Source organism: Eschscholzia californica, unplaced genomic scaffold, assembly GCF_041429995.1.
Source record: "Eschscholzia californica isolate CP2 unplaced genomic scaffold, dmEscCali1.0.p SCAF_2, whole genome shotgun sequence".
Taxonomy (NCBI): Eukaryota; Viridiplantae; Streptophyta; class Magnoliopsida; order Ranunculales; family Papaveraceae; genus Eschscholzia; species Eschscholzia californica.
This window is the reverse complement of record NW_028238309.1, coordinates 58,511,021-58,530,086: the sequence shown is the minus strand read 5'-3', so window position 1 is coordinate 58,530,086 and position 19,066 is coordinate 58,511,021. Positions and strand designations below refer to the sequence as shown.

The window sequence follows — 19,066 nt, the reverse complement described above, 5'->3', positions numbered from 1 at the left end:
ACAAAGGGTACGAAGAGAAGAAGAAAATAAATTTGGGTTTACTTGAAATGTTCAAGAAAAAAGAGAAATGCGAAAAACAAGTTCACAACCCTTCAAAAGAAATAACAAGAAAAAAAACATCTTATACAATATGGATGTCAGTTAGGAAGTGTCACGGCTATAAGCTCGTTAGGTTGGCACATACAACTTGGTGAGTAGACTTGCGAGAAACACAAAAGACAAGAGAAGAACTAGAAGTATGGGTACATTCCAAAGGTGGGAGCCAAGGAGGCTTAGACTATCAAGGTATCAACTTCTGAGAGGATTGAGAAAGAGAGTATGGTGTCACAGCGGTTTGGAGCCACTTATAGAGTGAGTAGTAACTAGGGGTGGGAATTGGTCTGCACGGGCGGAAAACGGACACTAACTCAACCGGTCCAGACGGAATGGATACAAGTCCTAAGTGTCCACTCGGACATCCGGACAACACGGACGGATATTTCAGATTTTTCTCCAACAATGTACCCGCCCATAACCGTTTTGATAGTCGGACAAACCGAGTATATGATCGATCGGACACTGGTCAAAAGTCTTCTCTTCCTCTAGTCATTGTAGGGTTTTGAATCAACATCCGACAAATGCAAAACCACTTAAACTTCACCTTCATCATACGGTAGATATAATCGGGGTATGCTTACTAGAGTGAGACGAAAGGCAAAGATAACAAGAGGGTTGAGGACTCGTTGTCTTCAAAGAGATGGAATGGGACCCTTATGGTCATGGTCGAGTGGGAGCTAACAATGGTAATCTAAGTGGGATCCTGATATCTTAATTTGGGCACTAACGAGAGCTAAAGTTCAAATATCGTTAGAACCAAATTCCAATAGAGTGGTGGGCCAGAATGTTTAGGCGGGGAATGGATTTGAACTAATAGAACCAGAACTAAATTCTGCCAAATCTGGAATGGGATGGACTAATTTGAGAACCGTTATCTCACCCTTTCGTTGGCTCCGACCTCTATCTATAACTAACAGCTTAATCCTTTGATTCCTGCTTAAATGTTCTAAATTCTTCTCCCAGAATAATTTCTAGGGTTTGATATTGGTATTCATCTCTTCTTTAGAGTTAAAATCATGGCGGAAGCTGGAAGGGAAGTAAAAATATGAAGAATTCAGCTGTGATGAGGATTTCTTTAGGAAGTTAAAGAATGGGAGCCAAATCATCTGATGATTTCCTCTTGACGTAATTTCTCTTAAACCCTAATTTTCTATACCAACATTTTATTTCCTTTATCTGTTTTTAATTTCTAGGGTTTTAGTTAAACCCTTACTAGGAAATGACAAATGTAACTCAATAATCTCAAATTAAACTCTTATAGAAAATATGGGTTTAAGTTAAGTGTTTGGTGGTATGATCCAAATCTTCTCTATGGTCTTTGCTTAATGTTTAGTTATTGTCTTGAAAGCACTTAACTTAGTTCGTAAATATGTTAGTTTTACACAATATTTGGAAAACAATAATCTAACATTCTATAGTCGTTACTATTATAACTTAAAAAATAGTCGGGATATAAGTTGTTCCGCTCAATATTTCAAATGGTTACTTAGAAAAATAACGCCCTATGCTGTTACAACTTATCTTTTAAATGTTTTATCTTAACAATATGAAGGTTGTATTTAACATACAAAAAAAACGACGATAACAAATAGATTAAAAGGAGTTATTTACATAAGGAAAGAAAATTGTAATGGTGGGTATTGTCACCAAAATATGATTGTTTTTTCGTTACAGCCATTGTTTTCTAACACTGGCTTAGCGAAGGACGAGTAAGAAACATAATTCATGAGAAATAACATATTTGTGTAGATGAAAAAGAAACCAAAAGCTATTTCATTACAATTTCCATTGATACAATATTTCGAAAACAGAAAAACATAAATCAGAAAATTAGGTCAAAATTTAGACCTTCTCATCACTATTACCACCATCTTCACCTACAGAACAATTAAGGTTAGTTTCTGGCCTTCTTCTGCAAAGGAAAACCTTCCCCACCCACATACAACTCTTCAAAAGCCTCAAAATACCTATAGTAACTGTGAGATAATACAACCACCAACTAATGAAATCAGAAATTCCCAAACCAATTAACATCTCTTTTTTAATTTCCACAACAAGAACCAATGCTTCAACTTCATCTCTTAATCTCCATAACCATAACCCACCGAAGCCCGCACTAATCGCAACCTTTTCGGCCCAACTTTCGACCCGACAAGCCCCGAAAAGTGTGTCGTCGACAACGGGCCTTACGACAGTTCTTAACCAATGAAGCATTGTTTCATGTAAACCCACAAAGAAAACAAGTCTACTTATCAACATACTTCTTTTACCTGCACCATAATCTTCTGGCCAGACACCTGCAACTACAATAGCTTCAATCCCTAATCCAACAGATACTTGTAATATACATAAAAAGATCCATGAGATGTGTAGACGAGGATGGACATTCGACCCACTTAGGAGGGTTGATTGGCCCGTTAAGCCGAATATAAGTGCAGTTACAGAGATAAATGACAGAAGAAGTTGGAGAAAAGCAGGGTTAATGTAGAGAAAGAGAGAGAGAATGAGAGAAGAAGGTGGTGAAGGGAATTGAGCATAAGAGAGTCTAGATAGTAATAGAAATGAGAGAGGAAGAAGAAGACCTAAAAGGGTAATTGTGAAGATGTAAAATGGAACTCTTATCATTGGTACCATAAAGAAACTCTTCATCTTTTGTTCCCATTTTTCACAACCCATTACACAAATATAGTTTTCCTAGCTCCTTGTATGTTCTATAACTTTTCTAGAGAGAGAGAGAGAGGTCTTGAGAGAGAGAGAGAATACAACCATGACATATATCCATTAGGTAGTAATATATACAGAAGAAAAGGAAGATGGTGGGCACGGCCGTTTATGGTGGTTGTTTCATGTCTAACCCATCTGTATTAACAATTATTTATGTCATGGAATTTAGTAATGGAGAACTACCACCACTATATTTATATATGATTAGTAGGTAGAATGATAATAATGATGAAGATAATTAGGAATATATTAATGATAATAATATGAGTTTAATGGTGTACAAATGTTAACTAAATCAATATATCATATATGTATATATAAATGGTGATTTCAATAAACAATTTAACAACATTAGGTTGGGTTTCTTAATCTCTTGCCCAACTTTTTTTGTTGAGAGATTATATGTATCTTTTTGGACTTGAATTAAACGTCATTGACTTGTAAACAAATCACATGGGGGGTTGGTTCAATATCCAAATTAACAACCTACCTTTAATTTATTTTAATGTTTTATTCATCAATAATAAGCTAATTTATTAATATTCAAAAGAATGTCATTCACTTACGTGTAGCTTCTTATATAAATCCGTCGTGGGATCCACATCGGGATTCATATTTTTGCTATTATATCAGTTTTTAGTCATTCAGAAGTCTGTTCAATTCATCGATATATACATACAGATGTCTCATATCACAAACAAAAAAGTATACTCAATTCGCCTCTTGTGACTCCCACTTGAACCGCATGTGAGAGAAACCCTTGTTCCTCTTTCCACGTGATTGAACGTGTGTTTGTTTCTCTCTCCACGTGACTGAACATGTGAGAGGAGAGAGAAACCCTTGTTTCCCTCGCATGCGGTTCACGTGGAAGTCCCTAAAAGCGGCTTGTGTAGCCTTGTTGTATGAGAAATTTGTTTGGTTGGTTGCGACTTCTCACATACTTAGGTACGAAGTATATGTATGTACATATGGGACAGAATTTTGGATTTATGGTTTGGATTTTGGATAAGGACATAAGGGGTATCTTCTAAGGAACAAACTTACCATCTCTATCTGTCACCTCAAGTGTGTTGGAACATTTCCTTCACACCAAACTCTTGCTGGATTAGAGAAAAATAAAAACAACACAACAAATTCTAGTTTTTAAGCCATTAGAGAGGACTTCATTTTATTTCAAACCCCACCATGTGATTGGTGAGGAACTGAAAAACTCACTTAAGCTGGTGGGATATCATGAAGTTGACCTTCAAAATTTCCCACCAAATAAAATGGTTGCTTATTAGCTGGTCCATAGAATCAGTTGCAGCTTAACAAAATCGTTTCGCTTTTGTGAAGTTTTATTTAGTCCCACATTGACTATAAAGAGCTAGGAAGACAAAAATAGAGTATAAATACGAAGGGTCGAAATGGAAGTCAAAGTATATGTTTAAATGTCAGAGTCAGGAGTACAAATATGGGGAGTTGCAAATATACAAGTACAAAATATGCAACTTTGGTTTAATCCCATATTTCTAAGCAATACAAAAGACTATCCTGAAAAATCTGAAAATCACAACCCTAGAAATTTAGAAGTTAGTTATAAAACATTGAGACCTTCTTACTCAAAATCTGGCTGCTCTCAGGAAGTTGTCAAATGGACTTGCAGGAGGAAGCTTCATCGTTGACCATGGCTGCTCCGACGAAGCCAATATCATACCTTGCCATGACCCACCACCATTGCATGTTATCTGCACCAACGACAACACATCCAGCATTACAACCCAAACTCTAAAAGGTATTCTTTAATAGTTACTGTTACAAGGACAAAAAAACGAAAAATGGCCAGAAAACGTTATAAAGTATAGAAAGGGTGGATAATGTTTGTTATGTTGATCTGTCTTTTTTATTTAAACAAAACTCGATCGTAATACTGGTTTTAGCGATCAAGTGTCGAATGTTTCGGATTTTCTGTTATAACGGCCGTTTTCAGGTCACTGCAACTAACTTTATAATGAAGAGTTTAGAGTTTCCGTCTGTTTCTTTTTAAGCTAACAATGATTTACTTCTGACCTTTCTGATTGCTGCTCTATTATCAGTGGGGGAAGATTTTTCGTGTGAGTTTGAATCGTGGGTCTTCTCGTGGGCTAACCAGCTTGATAACTTCTTTCTTGTGTCTGTGCCAAGAGCTTCACATTGTCTGGCCATCATGCTGTAAGGGAGAGGAGAGGTTGATATAGATGAACTAGCCACCTGGCCTGCTATTTCCAGTGCCTGATTTCATAAACAAATGTTAAGATCGAAATATAGGCTCAAGTGCATAAAAGTCATGCAATAATACTTGAGTTGAGGATCGATGGTTGTGTGTGTCTGCATAGAGAGAGAGAGAGAGGGGGAAACTCTTTTACCAACCGGTCGAAGACCACACCCCCTTTGTTCCTCTAATGGTGTTGGGATGCACAAAGAAAAAAGTTTCAAATCTCTAGTTGGGACCCAGGAGACAGACTTGGTCGGCCGATTTGCATGGTATATATATAGTATGTCACTACGTGTGAACACGTGAACTTAAACATCGCCGTAAAATACATATATATATATATATATATAAGAATGTACTTACTGTTTCAATTAACTGCCCGGCACTGATGATCTGTGCCAAGGATGAGTTATTAGGCGTCTTGGGAGTATAGCGTGAAAAATCATGTATAGATGATTCAGTGACTGCATCATCCTCCAAGATACAGTTTCCAGGGAAGTCCTGTTACATCAACAATACCCATCAACTGATTTACCTTTATAGTATTATTATTATTATCTCCTAATCTAGCATTACCATTGTGTTATAAGGTCCTTCACCATTACGTCAAAGAAAAGAGGTCAAAAGGCAAAACCCATATTTAAATGACATACCTCATCAAAAGAAAGTGATTCATTGCCTAGGGTTGCCATCTGAAGGTGGTCGAGATCATGAACCGATTGAGGATCAAACAAAAATGCATCATCGGGGGTGAAAACTTCTGATAGTTGATTCACTAGATTATCTTTGTCTAGCTACACAAGCACAAAAACAAATGAATCATGCACGTATAAATATATTATACACGCACTCTGAAATGTTAAAATGGATACTAGAACTTTGTTCGTATGTCGATGGCATTTCATACCTCGGTCAAGCAAGACAGGTTTTCGGCTAAGATATTTAGTATATTCTTGTCAGATCCACTCAAAGCCTGTCTTAACTCAGATAGCGACCTCAAGGCTGCTTGATTGTCCGGAACAGATCCATATACTCTCAAATCTGCTTGAGGTTTTACATATGCTTGATAGTCATCACCAATGGTCATATATGGGTCAACCTGGTAGCATAGTAAGAGAAAACTTCGTCACATTCTTCTAAGCAGAAACTTTTATCTTTTAGGGATTTTACGGTAAAAGAAAAGTTAGAAAAAATCGTAATGGAAGCGAAAAGGATGATTTACATGGCTACCGAAAATTATTAGAGTCAACTTATAACTTAGAATGGTAATGCAGATAAAGACTTACATCTCTATAACCCAATGAAGTAAGAAAGTCGGTTATATTTGGAATCTGATATATCTTTGCAGCAAACATCAACATAGCTGACGCTACAGTAAAAAGTGATCTCTGGCACGGTGGAGGCAATTTTCCTGCAAATTTGGTCAAATTATAATTAGTATGCACTCGATGTTCTAAGAACTAAAGATAAAAGATTTTCTAACCACATACCATATTCAGTATCAAGAGACATATTTCTGAGAGACAGCGGAAGCTGAAAGAAGCGTACCAAGATATTGTCACTGGAGTTCTGCAGCATCATATGTTTAAGAAGGTGAGAAAGCGCGTTTCCAGTTTTGAAAAGAAGTGTTAAAATGGGTCCACTAAATTACTTTTGGTCTTGCGAAGTCTTTCACTTTCTGATAGTCCAAATCTCTCAGCTTGAAAGCGATATATATGAATCAAAGAAATAGACATACAAAGAATGGTCCAACGAAAATGGAATGTAAAAACATGTCGTTCTTACTGGTTGCTAGTTTAATGCTTGTTGTAGTTAGATTATTCTAAAGTTTCAAACCATGTACATCACTACCTTAAGGCGCGAAGAAATAAGCGTCAAACTGAAAGAGCAAGCTATAGCTTCGAAGTTGGAAGGTAAATTATCAGGAAGATTGGCTTGCACCCAGAACGAAGAAAGCAATTGAACTGTTTGATCCTTACTTAGCTTCATAATACTTGGTTCCTGGATGAATCATTAACAAAATAGTAACTCAATAAGGCAAGCCATAAATAGATCATAAAATAAACTGATCCAAACAATCCGTTTGCTGAAAAATAATACTAAGAACTCACTGTGTTGTTTGAGCTGGTTGACCCAGCTGTCTTGTCAATTATGGAATGATTTATTTTGTAAAAATTGGGGGACCTTTTATGAACCCACCCCTGTTTCAACTCATCTTCCGCATATTCCTTTTTCGTGGAATCACCGAGAATATCAGTCCCATGCTTTTGTACTTTCCCACCATCTTTTTCCCTGCGGAGCTTTTCGAGAAGAGCAGTAGCGGAGGCAAATGCAGATTCAGTTTTGCATTGCCACTTCCTAGCTTCATTTAGAAACCCAGAATGCAAAGAAGCAAGTTCATGTCTCATATGACTACTCGATGGAATCAGAAGGACGGAAAATATCTGGTGAGCTCCTAATCGTGCTTCAACATCTGGATGCATCATAGTTTTCAGAAGTTGGATAAGCAGTGCTTCAGGGAAAACCTATAGATAGAATTCAGAAAGCCAACTTAGTTATTTTCTCTCAACTTAGGAAAAAAATAGTAGAAATCTTAAGTTTGGGAAAAAAACAAAAATGCAGCGACAAAATTAAGTTACCTTTTGGGAGCAAAAGGGAACTGATGCTAAAGAAATTATTTGAGCAAGGATCATTACGGATCCAATAGTTGCGTTTGCAACAATTCCCATTGGTGAAATATTCTCCAATGACATCGCCATTATGTCGAAGAGTGGTCTTGCATCACCCATCTATGTGGAGTTAGCACAAACAAGTTAGTGGAAGACTCCGCACATGGAAAAGCAAGAACAAGACTTTTTAGAGAAGAAATAACTTACTCCTTTAGCAATTTCAAGTAAGCAATCTTCAATTGAATTTTGAAGCGAAGTGTTTGGGTTTGATCGATGGTGTCCACCAGATTCAGCTATGGCTTGAAGACTCTTTTTCAAATGCCTACATAAGTCACTAACAATTCCAATTTCTGGGACTGTGTTTTGTGATCTTAATTGTTGAGTTAAAGCAGCAGCAATCTGAATGATATTAGATTTTACTTCCGGATCAAGGGCCACATTTTTGTGGTCCAGATGTCGAATTATAGCAGCCAAAATTAGTTGTTCGTTGCCTGAAAGGAAAAATACAGGCAAAAAACACTAAGATAAGCTGTTTCCTGAGTGATATTTTCATATTGAGCACTAAGAAAAGTTTTTCTGATAAAATCGGTCCGAGTTGAGAGGGTTACCTGACTTTTCCAGAAGGTAAGTCATATCAGATAAAACGCACATAGCCAACCCATCACGTGGAACCCAGTGTTTTCCAGTATCGAAGTACTTAAACATCGGTTCCAATATGCGACGCATTGTTGAGCTTTCCTTGGCAAGTTCTACCATTTTCTGAACACAGATGTGAGCCCATACTTTTGGGTTTTCAATCTCTTCTCTGTAGTGTATGAAACTATGTTAGATATACCCAAAACACCAAGGTCACCAAAAACCAAGGAATTATAGACGTATAATCATGACAGAGATTCTAGCTCTTAGGGACAAAATGTTTACCTTGTCAAGAGAGAACTATCTTTCTTTTCTGGTCGCTGCCTAGTTATCACATAGCTAGGGCTAACACCAATACTAACCTCTGCACCACCTCTTACCTCACTTTTAACTACTTCATCTACCCAATTATGATGTACATCCCCTCTTTCATCATCATCTTCGGCATGTGTTGTAGTTTTATAGTTATCCAACGTGGATTGCACAATCTGCATAAAAACGGGCAGATAATCATTACTCAAATGATCTCTTCTCGGGTTAATGGGTAATAAGTCATTCAGTCATAATGATTAAGAGGACACTCACCTCATCAAAATCAACAAAAATATGTGAAAATTCTGTCATGAACCAAACCTGCAAAGTCAATAGGAAAGAATATGATCACTCTTGACTTAATTACACCTAAGATATTTGCCAGTATGACAGAATCGGAAAGCTATTGATTATAAGTAACGATTATGTTAAGAGTTACCATGGCGGAAAGACATTGCAAGCTGGATGCTCTCAAGCAGAGCTTTTCATGTTCTTCGCCAGTCTCGCGTGCCAGTATGCATACTTTACGAATCAAACTCTCAATGTTGTGCACATAAGTGTTATCTACCTGTTTACGCAGGGAGAAAGATTAGAACCCAGGATATGAATAAAACGTTTGAACTCAATATAAGCACAACTGAGGAAAGAATCAAGAGTCAGATATCGTGAACTCAACACTTGAAGAATACATATGATACATATATGTGTGTGTGTGGAAATTTGAACTTACATTTCTAATAGTTAGATCAAAATCAGTATCGAAGGGGAAAAAAGTAGAGGCCCTAAACTTGCCTGACTATAAATGAATCTTGTCAAGGTCTGACATCCAAGAATCCGAACAGAGTCCTTCTTTGAGTTATCCAAGAGTTCAGAAACAACATTCAATATACTGGCGGCAAAATATACCCTACACAAGAACATTGAAGAAAAGGATAATCTGAAATACTGCAGAAGATTACTTGAAGGTACGCGTAACTTAGATCAAGATTTTGTATTACATTGTGCCTAATCTTTTTATGAAAATATTGGTAAATCGGGCTTAATTATGTTCAAAATGATATTTGATAACGTACCAAACCGTATGTCAAATACTTACATCTGTTTCTTGCACACAGAAAGCAACTTATTATATGCCTCCATGATGACATTAAGGACTTTGATATGATCAGATCGTAGTTCCTTCTGGATCCTTTGCTCAAGGTATTCAACAATCTAAACCAGAGGTAAGAAAATCACTTAAATCTCAAACTAGTAGAAACTAGAAAGTGCTTGTAAACAAAGCATATATCACCGAAATACATGATTACCTTTGGTATGCGAAAAGGGTTCTTGGAAGCATATTCACATAATTTCGCAATTTTCCTCTCATTTGGAGGACCATCCTACAAAGTTAAAGTTCCATGTTAGACTCATACTTAAGCTTAAAATCATGACCCATTGAGGGTAACTAAATAATTTACACCTCATAAAACTCAAACATGAAATCATACAAATTCTGCTTGAATTCTCTTATTTCAATCAATGTAGGTACAATGTACTACTTGTACTTGAATTAAAAAACGAAACAAGAGAGAAGGCATAAGAAAAAAAAACAAATCATTCTTCTAAAAACTACAACTAAAATTTCAGCAAAAACACACTCATAAAGATATGAAGAAGTGGATAAATATGCTTACAATAGATTTAGGGAAGATCTCAGCAAGAAGTTTCTTGTAACGCTTAACGGGTTGTCGAGATCTCGACCTCAAAGCAGGACAGCAAACACACATACTCCCACATGCTGGAAGAACTTTCCTTGAAATAAAACCCATTTCTGCAAAACACTAACAAAAAAATGAAAACCCACTTCAAAAATCATCATCTATATCTCAAAGAGCTTCAATCAGAAGAAACTTAACAAATGTGGCTAACTAAACCCAGAGTTGCATGCAAACCAAATTATACCTGGAAACCAGATTGAACCATAAAAATAAATAAAAATAAAAACCAAAATCACCAAGAGAAAACCCCCAAACCAAAAGTAAAGATATACTGTTACAAAATTAAGAGAAGGGTGAAGAGCAAGAAAGGACTATCTAGTGAACTTCATCATCAGCATAGCTAGAGTACAGACTAAAACCCCTAAAACTAGAATGTATAGAAGAAATGTAAAATACCCAGAGCTCAGAATGAACTATTAAAGCAAAGAAAATCATAAACCCAGAAGAGAAAACCCAAGGAGCATTGCATTTTACACTTGGAGAAAACTAACCAAGAACAACCCACTGAAGCTACAAGAATGAAGAGTAAGAAATTGAAACTAGAGGAACTTACTACACCCTCACTAGAAAGATCTGGTGACTGAAACCCCAATAACAAGAACAGTTTCAGGGATTTGCAGAGAAGAAGAAGAGAGTAGAAGAAATAGAGAGAGAGAGAGAGGGTAGTTTGGAAAAGAAAAGAGATGAAAAGGAAAGGAGGAAGCCCGTCACGTGACCAATGTCAGTTTTGCGTCAAAAGAGACCCGCTTTTTGTCAGACCTAATTCAGACTCAAAAAAATAAAAACCAATTTTACACTCAAAAGCTTATTTCTTTCATGGCCTGATTATTATTTTTTTATTAAAATCAATGTTTCATAAAGATAAAACAGTGATTAATTATTGACAAAAAATTACTCAAATAACAGTGAAGATTAATACTACAAGTTATGAACTTTATAGCTGTTCTTTCTAATTTTTATTTAAAATTAACTTATTTATTTAATGTAAAACTTAAATTAGTAATAAAAAAAAATCGGTTTTTAGTTACTTGTATACTTAAAAATAATTCTTTTATTATCCCCCATTACCTAGAAATTGAAATGGATAAAGATAAGTCCTCCCATTTCTTTTCTTTTCCCTAAAAGTTCCTCAGATTCTCTTTCTTGCTCTCAATTCTCAAGAAGTTCAAAATTGTTAAAAGGTATAGCCATATAGGTTTGGTTAATATAAGGTAAAGTATGATTAGTGTTTGTATAAGTTGTGAAAATTTTGACTTAACTTCAAAAATTATATTAGTGATAAAAGTCTAGGTTGATTTAAAATATTTTTAGACAATATTTTATTCATTTCCTTTTGCTCTTTTGACTCCTGCATTATTAACAATATTTATTTGTGTGTTTCGTAATAGAAATTTGGATTTGGTCATGAATTTGTTTTGCATTTGGAATCACATTATCTTTTAAATGTATATCAATTTTTTGAAAATTTATATCTTGTCCCAAGGTGGTGAAGCATTTCGAGTAGTACATTTTGACTTGCATAGAAGTAATAAAGACTTGTTTATTGTGAAAAAAAATTTCAACATAAGTAACTAAGTTTTTTTTTTTTTTTTTTTTTCATCTTCAACAAAAAAAAAAGTTCTTTTTTTTCCTCTGCAAGTTGCATTAAGACATCTTTAATATATATATTTTTTTTTCTGGAATTTTCTTTGGCATCACAAATTATACTTGTCAAAGAGGAGATTTTTTTTTTTGTGTGGTTTATATATTATTTTAGACCATGTCATTTGATAAAAGAATAGTATTTCTTTAGATACATAGAAGTCAAATTCTTCCTTAAATGAGGGATCATTGTTAGTGTTCTTACTAATACAAATATGCTAAGCACATGCTTGTGGAAAAACACATACTCTTTGAGATGTTTGTTTCACACACAATCATATATTTATAAAAAAAATTTAATATAGTGATTAGTTCAAATGCAACATAATAGTGACTAATTTATATACTTTGAGCACTTACAAAAGTTATATATAGTGTATTTAAAACTAAGAGATTAACGAGCTTCAAACTTATTCAGAACACAACCATCATAACTGAAAAATGATTCTCAACAATAAAATGATGTTTTCAACAAAAAAAAGAACAACAAAATGACGTGGGCGACCTATTTTCACCCTCTTGTTTTGAAGAGAAAAATAGAAAGCGACCGGAAAACAAAGTTGTCTACATCTGAGTTTTGTCTCATCTCAATAAGTCTATCGTAGCTGCCATTGTGCATTTTGATTTTCTGATATAACATGACACATCATCATGCTGCATACTTTTCTTCTTTTTTTCGAAGAATTTTTTTTTTTTTTTGAAAGGTCATGCTGCATACCTGGGTAAAGAGAGAAAATGGAAAAGGAAGTGTGGGTATGACAGGTTTAAAAACAAGCTTTAGCAAATTGTGAGCATGAAAAAGCGTTGCCTTTAATAAATAATACACAAGTAGTTTGATACACTTTTTGTTTGTATTTGTATTTACTTCCCGCCAATGCTGGCAAGCAACCATATACTAGTTTGCTGGATCGCATGTGCAGAAAGTGTAAAATGCATCCCCTTCTCTTTTATCTCTTCTGACGGATAATATGATCATTCCTTCCCACAAAAATATACTATTTAAATATTAAAATCATTATGGTGTTTTATCTTTCCTAAAACAAAAAAATAGAATACATATATAGTACAACTTTGATCACACTAATAATACGCTCTCAAGTATCGAACAGTTTTACACATAATTGTGACAACCAACGTCTATAAAATCGTAAAAACTAGATCAATTTCAGACATCTTTGTGTTATGGAAGTGTAGTTTTAATATTGCTAATTGAGGATTTGAATCTAAACAAGTCTAAAATATTTTATGAAGAATATATTTGTCAAAATTCAGGCACGCAGTGACGCAGTTGGCACGCGAGCCAAATAATTGATATTTGACGAAAAAAAAAAAACGAAAATGAAACCGATTCTAAATATATTTTCATTTTGGAGGTGTAATTTTAATATCTCTAAACAACGTAGGGCATAACTCTATAAACGAATAACAACAACAACTTTGAACCTATTAATATACTCTTCCCAAGTGTTGGTACAGTTTTACATACCATCGTGACAACCAACATCTATAAAATTTCATCTTCATGTCAAATGAGTTAAAGAGCATTTCACAATTCAAATGGCGAATGCCTATGAGATTTGGGGCTGAGCAAACGTAGTAGACATGGGAGTCTAGAGTTCTAATTACTGCAGTGACTTTGCCTACCACCTTATATGGTTGCTTTCCATCTAGAAAAATAATGTATTTCAAATTAACAGCATGTAGACTATTATTATTCCTATATTTAGAGAGTGAGTTTAAAATACCGAACTTGAGATTTGAACCTTTCAACAAAAAAAAAACTTGAGATTTGAAGTCTGAAAGAAAGGACAGACCATGGATTAGTCAAAAGAAAAGACCCCCCCATTAATACACATAAAAACAAAGTTTGGTAGACATTAAAACTTAAGCTAGAGTGCACTTGACAACAACATTCAACCACTATATTGTCACACTCACTCTATTTACCTAGTTTCCTTGATACATAAGAAAGAGTGTCAAATTTGGTTGTCTTTATCAGGAGAACAAGGGAATAATACCTCACAAGTCACAATGATATCTCTATTCGTGTGCAGTTTCCTTTTATTATTATCCAGCATCGAGAACAAGTCTAACTTAAGCAACCCAAAATATCTCTCTGTTAGACTTTTCCATCGATTTCAAAATCTAACTTGCTTCCTTTCGGTGGGGCAAGACTACTCTCATACGAAGACGGACTCCATCTACACCTGTTAATCAGTTTCGCTTTCGATGAGATGATCAAACAGCACTGACCTATATAAGGTTCTACATTATCTTCATGGAAAGAACTACGATATTGAACAATTAAAATAAGCTCGTGAAGAATATTTAGAATGAGACAATGAGCAGGCCAAGAATCGTAATCAAAATCATACGTGGGTATCACATATAAACTAAGAATTATAAGGTTCTAGTAGCTAGAATAGAATATATTTGTACATGATCGTATCGTCGAAAACTGCAGAAAAATAGTATACTTGACAAGATTACCTGCATCATCAACCAAGACCCACAACAGAAAATTTGCTAAGAATCATTATATCAGCAGGTTGAAAGCGGTTGCATCTGTTCATGTATTGCTTTGTAACACTGCAGACTGCACAATGGCAGATTTGACTTTGAATCTCTGTACTTGTATGTGTTGTTACACGAAGGACCGGCACATTTTGCACGAGGTGGTGGGTAACTGATAAATGCAAATCAAGAATCAATGGAAACATAACCAGAACCGCATCGAAGATTCAAAATAAGTTGTATGTAACAAAAAGATTATATAGAAACTAAGAAGAAACAAGTTCTTACCTGCAAGGTTTGGGGTCAAATATATTAGGCAAACCCATTTCTTTTGGAAATGTAACTATCGTCCCAGTTGGACTGCTAACCCATCTTACAGTAGTTGATGAAAGCGCCGAGTTATAGTTAGCTCTCTCCTGCACAATATAATCGGTAATGTCCAAAGGAAATAAGGTTAGTTAGTATATGGGTGATCCTATTCAGAAAATGTACAACAAGTGAGAGAACTTAATGAAATTTTCAGTACCTGTGCTAATTCATCTCTACGCTTCTTTATCTTATCTTCCCGTTTTTTCCTAGTAGAATCTTGGCCAAGTATTTTCCTAATAGCCTCAGCCTGCAGAATTTAGATCAAATTTGTGAGGAGGCTTATATGGAAGAGCCAAATAGAAATGGAATCTGTGAGATAAACTTAAGAGGGAACCTCAGACTCCCTAGCTGCTTTCTCTGCTAGCATTCTACGTCTTTGAACAGCCTCGGCTTTCTTTAATTGCTGCTCCACTTCGGATAGCTTTTCTTTTTGTTCTGATTCATCAAATAACATAGATAAGAAGAAAACAACTAATTAAAAAAAACGTATATCTAAAAGTAATAGAAAGGGTGAAGTAGTTGAAAAAGATGTTCTCACTTCTCGGCGGTGCAGGGGGTAACCCATTTGGGAACTCGATTAAGCTTGTGCTGGACCCAGTCGAGATGCCTGACTTAAGGGCCTTCTGACGAGAAGTAAGCGAAACTTCCTTCTTACCATCCATCAGTAGATCAACCGATTCCTTCTTCTGGTTCTTCCTCTTACCTCCAACTTCACCATCTGACACTGTTTCTTTCTCTTCCATATAATCAGTATCCTCAGACGTTGACTCAGATTTTGAGTTCTTGTTAGTATCTTGTCCAATCTTTGACTTTAATACCTTCGAAATCTTTCTGTGTTTCCTGCTTCCTTCTTCACTATCATCTTCCCACTCCTTAGAATAATCTGGGGCAGTCTTAGAAAATTTTAGCCTCTCAAGATATCGTATCTCCTCGTCTTCACTTTCATCATCAAATTCCCCATCTAACAAACGCCGTTTAGGGGCACGTTTGCTCTTACGAACAGATTCATAATGGTCCTTTTGTTTCCTAGAAATATCATCCACAGGCATCTGAGCTCTTGAACCACCTGCGGAGAAATCCTTCAAGGAGACTTCATGTGAACCACTGATCTTATTGGACGGAGAATTATCCTCATCAGAGGAGTCCTGCACACATACATGTGTAGTAAAAAATCCAAACATAGAATTTAGTGATCATTTTTCACTGAAAAAATCTGCTTCCACAAATTATGATTTTTGTTTTCTAGTAATCTTTAACAAGCTCATGCCTTAAGCTAAAGTGAGATTTACGAATCATAGAGGTGTGACCTCTATTTGGGTATAATACACTAACTGATAATCATATGAATGACACGTGCTACAGACTTTTCACATACATGTAGTAGTACTATGACTTTAATCAATACCCATCACCAAATTTTTGTACACAACAAAGGGAACACCTAACGAGTGTTTATATTTTGGACATGTAATACATCTATGGTATTATTTCTAACTACAAATATAGAATCTGCTAGCTCCGAAACAATAATCTGCCTGCCCAAATGAGCATAAGAATTACGATGGCGTCTTTTTTCTGTTGGAAGTGGTATACATCTTCTCAACAACCATGGCACTGAAACTACCGATTCGAGAAAAGAAAACAATTCAACATTCGACTAACTCTACTGCTAGCATAGCTCCACTGAAAGGTTATTAAAGGGATCTTGCATTATTATTATGTGAGAGGGTCAAACTTATATTGGCCCATCTCTAGATAACTGAAGAATCAGCTTTGACGAAGAGAAATTCTGAATTACCTGAAGAATCAGCTTTTGCCGATGTTTAGGAGCATCCGTTGACCGAGAAGACAAACCTACAACAGAGGCACCACCTGATGTAGTAGCCTTAGCATGTATGGTATGAGTAACACCGCCCACCTTGAGCCTTACTTTTCTTAGCTTGTTCTCGTTTCCTGAACCATCTGAAATGACTCTTGACTGGCCCGAACTCCTAATCTCACGATTCTTTCCACTACCCATATGACTATCTTGCTTCCCCAAATCCATTTCGAAGGTATCCTTAACTTTGCCAGAGCTTCTCCAATTGGTTGGGGCAAGAACACCTTCACTGCTCCGACCAAAATCTGGCCCGTTTCCTGCCAACCTAGTTTTCCCATGATATTCTCCTCTTGCCGCTATACCATCTTTACTATTCTTATAGTCAGCTTCATCATCAACTCTACTACCAGGCGAAACATTTAAAGCACGTTGATTCATATCAAACTCTTTCTTCCAAGAACCAATTTCATAACCAGTGTTTTCCTCCGAACGAGGTCGGCGAGGCATGTTACTTCTCTTCTTCCTCACAGTACTGCCTACATTGTCCAATGTAGAACCTTCAAAACTTTCCATTAGGTCAATAGCTGAAGATAAACCACTTCACAGCTGATACTGCTCCAAATATGATAGAAGAAACCCTAAAAATAGAACATATTTAGCATCTAAAATTGAATTTAGTAACACCATTAAATCATCACATCTTTGACCTTAATCTAAATTAGTCATGGAGATTCATCCTTAAGTAATCATACTAAAATCATTGGAAAGACAAGTATTAAAAAATTAACACAGCTGAACATTAGAACAGAATAAATCAAATTCCAATTTTGTAAGTGAAGAAACAATTGAAAGTTCCTGATTTAAGGGAAGAACTAATGAACCTAGATGATTAATTTATAAGCAGGATATCGGAGCTTAAACACAACCAAATTAAACTTCAACAAACTGAGAACTCAAGAAGCAAAATCAATAAACCAAGAGATACCCATAAGAAAAAACTAAAAACCCAAGATAGAAAAAGCGAGAGATGAAGTTGATGTTTTACCTTTGAGGGAATTGAACGAGAGATGAATCAGGAGAACCCTAAATCCTCCGATTAAGAGAAAATTTCCATGAGAAGGAAAGAGTTGGGAGAAGGTAGAAGTAGTTAGTTGTTGGATTGAGGTATTAGGGATCTGGTGATGAGGAAGAGAAGAAGGGCAAGAGAGAGGAAACCCTAATACTAATTCTTAAAGTGGACTCCTTTTTCATTCTTCTCTCTCTCTCTCTCTCTGTCTGTCTGTCTGTCTATGATCTTGAATCTCCAACCACATCCACGCCTCTGGTGTTGTTTTTTGTTGCGTTACCATCACCCACTAGAAATTACGCGGGAATGGGGTTACTACATATATTATCATGTACACCAAATTTTGAAGGAACCCTATGGAGAATTTATGGACAAATTTGAAACCCTCTTTGATTCCTTATGGGGGAGACATATAATTTAGGGACACATTGTAATATGAAACTCCCTCACCTTGTTCATTTTTTTGAAAAATGTTAGGAAAAAAAACAGGTTGATACCTCCGGACGATTCTACATGGATAGTCGTGATTTATACTTCCGATCATTCGGATCCATTAAATACCTAATTACGACAGGTCACATAAGATTTATGTCGAGAATCTGCCTAATTTTCTTTTTGTTCTTTAACATTACTATCTTTTTTTTTTTTGTAAATTGTTACATGTGACTCTATATGTACTAAAACTTCTTCACTTTACCACACCACAACCACTTTCTTTCCTCCTCCTTTTCTCTACTATTTTTTCTCTCATTTCCGTCATTCGCCTTCTCCCCTCTCTTTGGTGTTGGCCTCTAGGGTTGTTTTCCTTTCAGGCCTCCCCCTTACATCCTTCCTGATGAAGGATGGATTTTTAGGCATGAAGCCCTTCGTCTGTTCCAAAAGATTTTAAGATGGTTGAAGGAGGTTTACCTTTTGTTGGGGTTCTCTCGGGTGATGGAGAAAAACTCCAATTTGATGACAGAGAGTTGTCGTCGGAAGTTGGTAAGAGAGAACAGGGAGGGAGAATAAGAGAGTGTATTGTAGCTACTGGTGGTGACCATTGGTAATGGTGAAAGAAGAAGATCATGAGAGAACAAAGAAAGTGAGGCGAAGACAAATAGATTTTAATGTTAAATCTTTGGAATATGATAATCCTTAACTTAGTAGTTAGTAAAGTCAAGCTTGATTGACTAGTTTTTCGCAAAAAATCTTTCGTCCCACAACAAGATTTGACATTCCCACATTTAT

At 35.8% G+C, this 19,066-nt stretch overlaps 3 protein-coding genes across 11 annotated transcripts; all 3 read right to left on the bottom strand.

Annotated features, from left to right (window-relative positions):
* Nucleotides 1-1,842: 1,842 nt before the first annotated feature.
* On the bottom strand, nucleotides 1,843-3,209 carry LOC147559588 (uncharacterized). The gene has a single exon (XM_086661491.1). It carries the CDS (start codon nucleotides 2,770-2,772, stop codon nucleotides 1,939-1,941), a length of 834 nt encoding a protein of 277 aa, XP_086517617.1. The 5' UTR covers nucleotides 2,773-3,209; the 3' UTR covers nucleotides 1,843-1,938.
* A 1,018-nt stretch (nucleotides 3,210-4,227) lies between these two features.
* LOC147559587 (protein SEMI-ROLLED LEAF 2) lies at nucleotides 4,228-11,327 on the bottom strand. 6 transcript variants are annotated; one of them, XM_086661487.1, is made up of 20 exons: nucleotides 10,984-11,327; nucleotides 10,347-10,493; nucleotides 9,978-10,052; nucleotides 9,767-9,882; nucleotides 9,463-9,577; nucleotides 9,110-9,238; nucleotides 8,944-8,991; nucleotides 8,644-8,846; nucleotides 8,331-8,527; nucleotides 7,930-8,213; nucleotides 7,693-7,842; nucleotides 7,165-7,578; nucleotides 6,905-7,054; nucleotides 6,544-6,622; nucleotides 6,340-6,464; nucleotides 5,961-6,152; nucleotides 5,707-5,847; nucleotides 5,417-5,554; nucleotides 4,870-5,070; nucleotides 4,228-4,547 (listed from the first exon to the last, which is right to left on the bottom strand). In XM_086661487.1, exons 2-20 carry the CDS (start codon nucleotides 10,479-10,481, stop codon nucleotides 4,422-4,424), a joined length of 3,018 nt encoding a protein of 1,005 aa, XP_086517613.1. In that variant the 5' UTR covers nucleotides 10,482-10,493; nucleotides 10,984-11,327; the 3' UTR covers nucleotides 4,228-4,421. The 6 variants fall into 6 exon arrangements, with proteins under 6 accessions (XP_086517613.1, XP_086517614.1, XP_086517615.1 ...); XM_086661488.1 differs by having other exon boundaries at nucleotides 10,347-10,483; nucleotides 10,984-11,237; XM_086661489.1 differs by having other exon boundaries at nucleotides 10,922-11,217.
* Nucleotides 11,328-13,410: 2,083 nt separating this feature from the next.
* Nucleotides 13,411-18,660, bottom strand: LOC147559586 (uncharacterized). Of its 4 annotated transcripts, none has more exons than XR_015234629.1 (8): nucleotides 17,819-18,287; nucleotides 16,753-17,411; nucleotides 15,493-16,099; nucleotides 15,289-15,389; nucleotides 15,112-15,201; nucleotides 14,874-15,001; nucleotides 14,562-14,757; nucleotides 13,411-13,738 (listed from the first exon to the last, which is right to left on the bottom strand). XR_015234629.1 is itself a non-coding variant. In XM_086661484.1 (7 exons), the coding sequence occupies exons 2-7, from the start codon at nucleotides 17,344-17,346 to the stop codon at nucleotides 14,613-14,615; spliced, it is 1,665 nt and encodes a 554-aa protein (XP_086517610.1). In that variant the 5' UTR covers nucleotides 17,347-17,411; nucleotides 17,819-18,660; the 3' UTR covers nucleotides 14,432-14,612. The 4 variants fall into 4 exon arrangements, 1 of the variants encoding a protein (XP_086517610.1); XR_015234628.1 differs by lacking the exon at nucleotides 13,411-13,738 and adding an exon at nucleotides 13,869-14,324; XR_015234627.1 differs by lacking the exon at nucleotides 13,411-13,738 and adding an exon at nucleotides 13,869-14,278.
* Between the last annotated feature and the right edge of the window lie 406 nt (nucleotides 18,661-19,066).

Excerpts from the sequence above, each read along its gene's own strand:
- LOC147559588 (XM_086661491.1), bottom strand. The coding sequence starts at position 2,772 with ATGGGTTGTGAAAAATGGGAACAAAAGATGAAGAGTTTCTTTATGGTA.
- LOC147559586 (XM_086661484.1), bottom strand. The coding sequence starts at position 17,346 with ATGGAAAGTTTTGAAGGTTCTACATTGGACAATGTAGGCAGTACTGTG. Across the intron at positions 16,100-16,752 it reads GGCAAAAGCTGATTCTTCAG|GACTCCTCTGATGAGGATAA; the intron begins GTAATTCAGAAT and ends GTATGTGTGCAG. Across the intron at positions 15,002-15,111 it reads GTAGAGATGAATTAGCACAG|GAGAGAGCTAACTATAACTC; the intron begins GTACTGAAAATT and ends TATATTGTGCAG.
- LOC147559587 (XM_086661485.1), bottom strand. The coding sequence starts at position 10,865 with ATGATTTTCTTTGCTTTAATAGTTCATTCTGAGCTCTGG. Across the intron at positions 9,883-9,977 it reads ACCCTTTTCGCATACCAAAG|ATTGTTGAATACCTTGAGCA; the intron begins GTAATCATGTAT and ends CCTCTGGTTTAG. Across the intron at positions 8,528-8,643 it reads GATAGTTCTCTCTTGACAAG|AGAAGAGATTGAAAACCCAA; the intron begins GTAAACATTTTG and ends CATACACTACAG.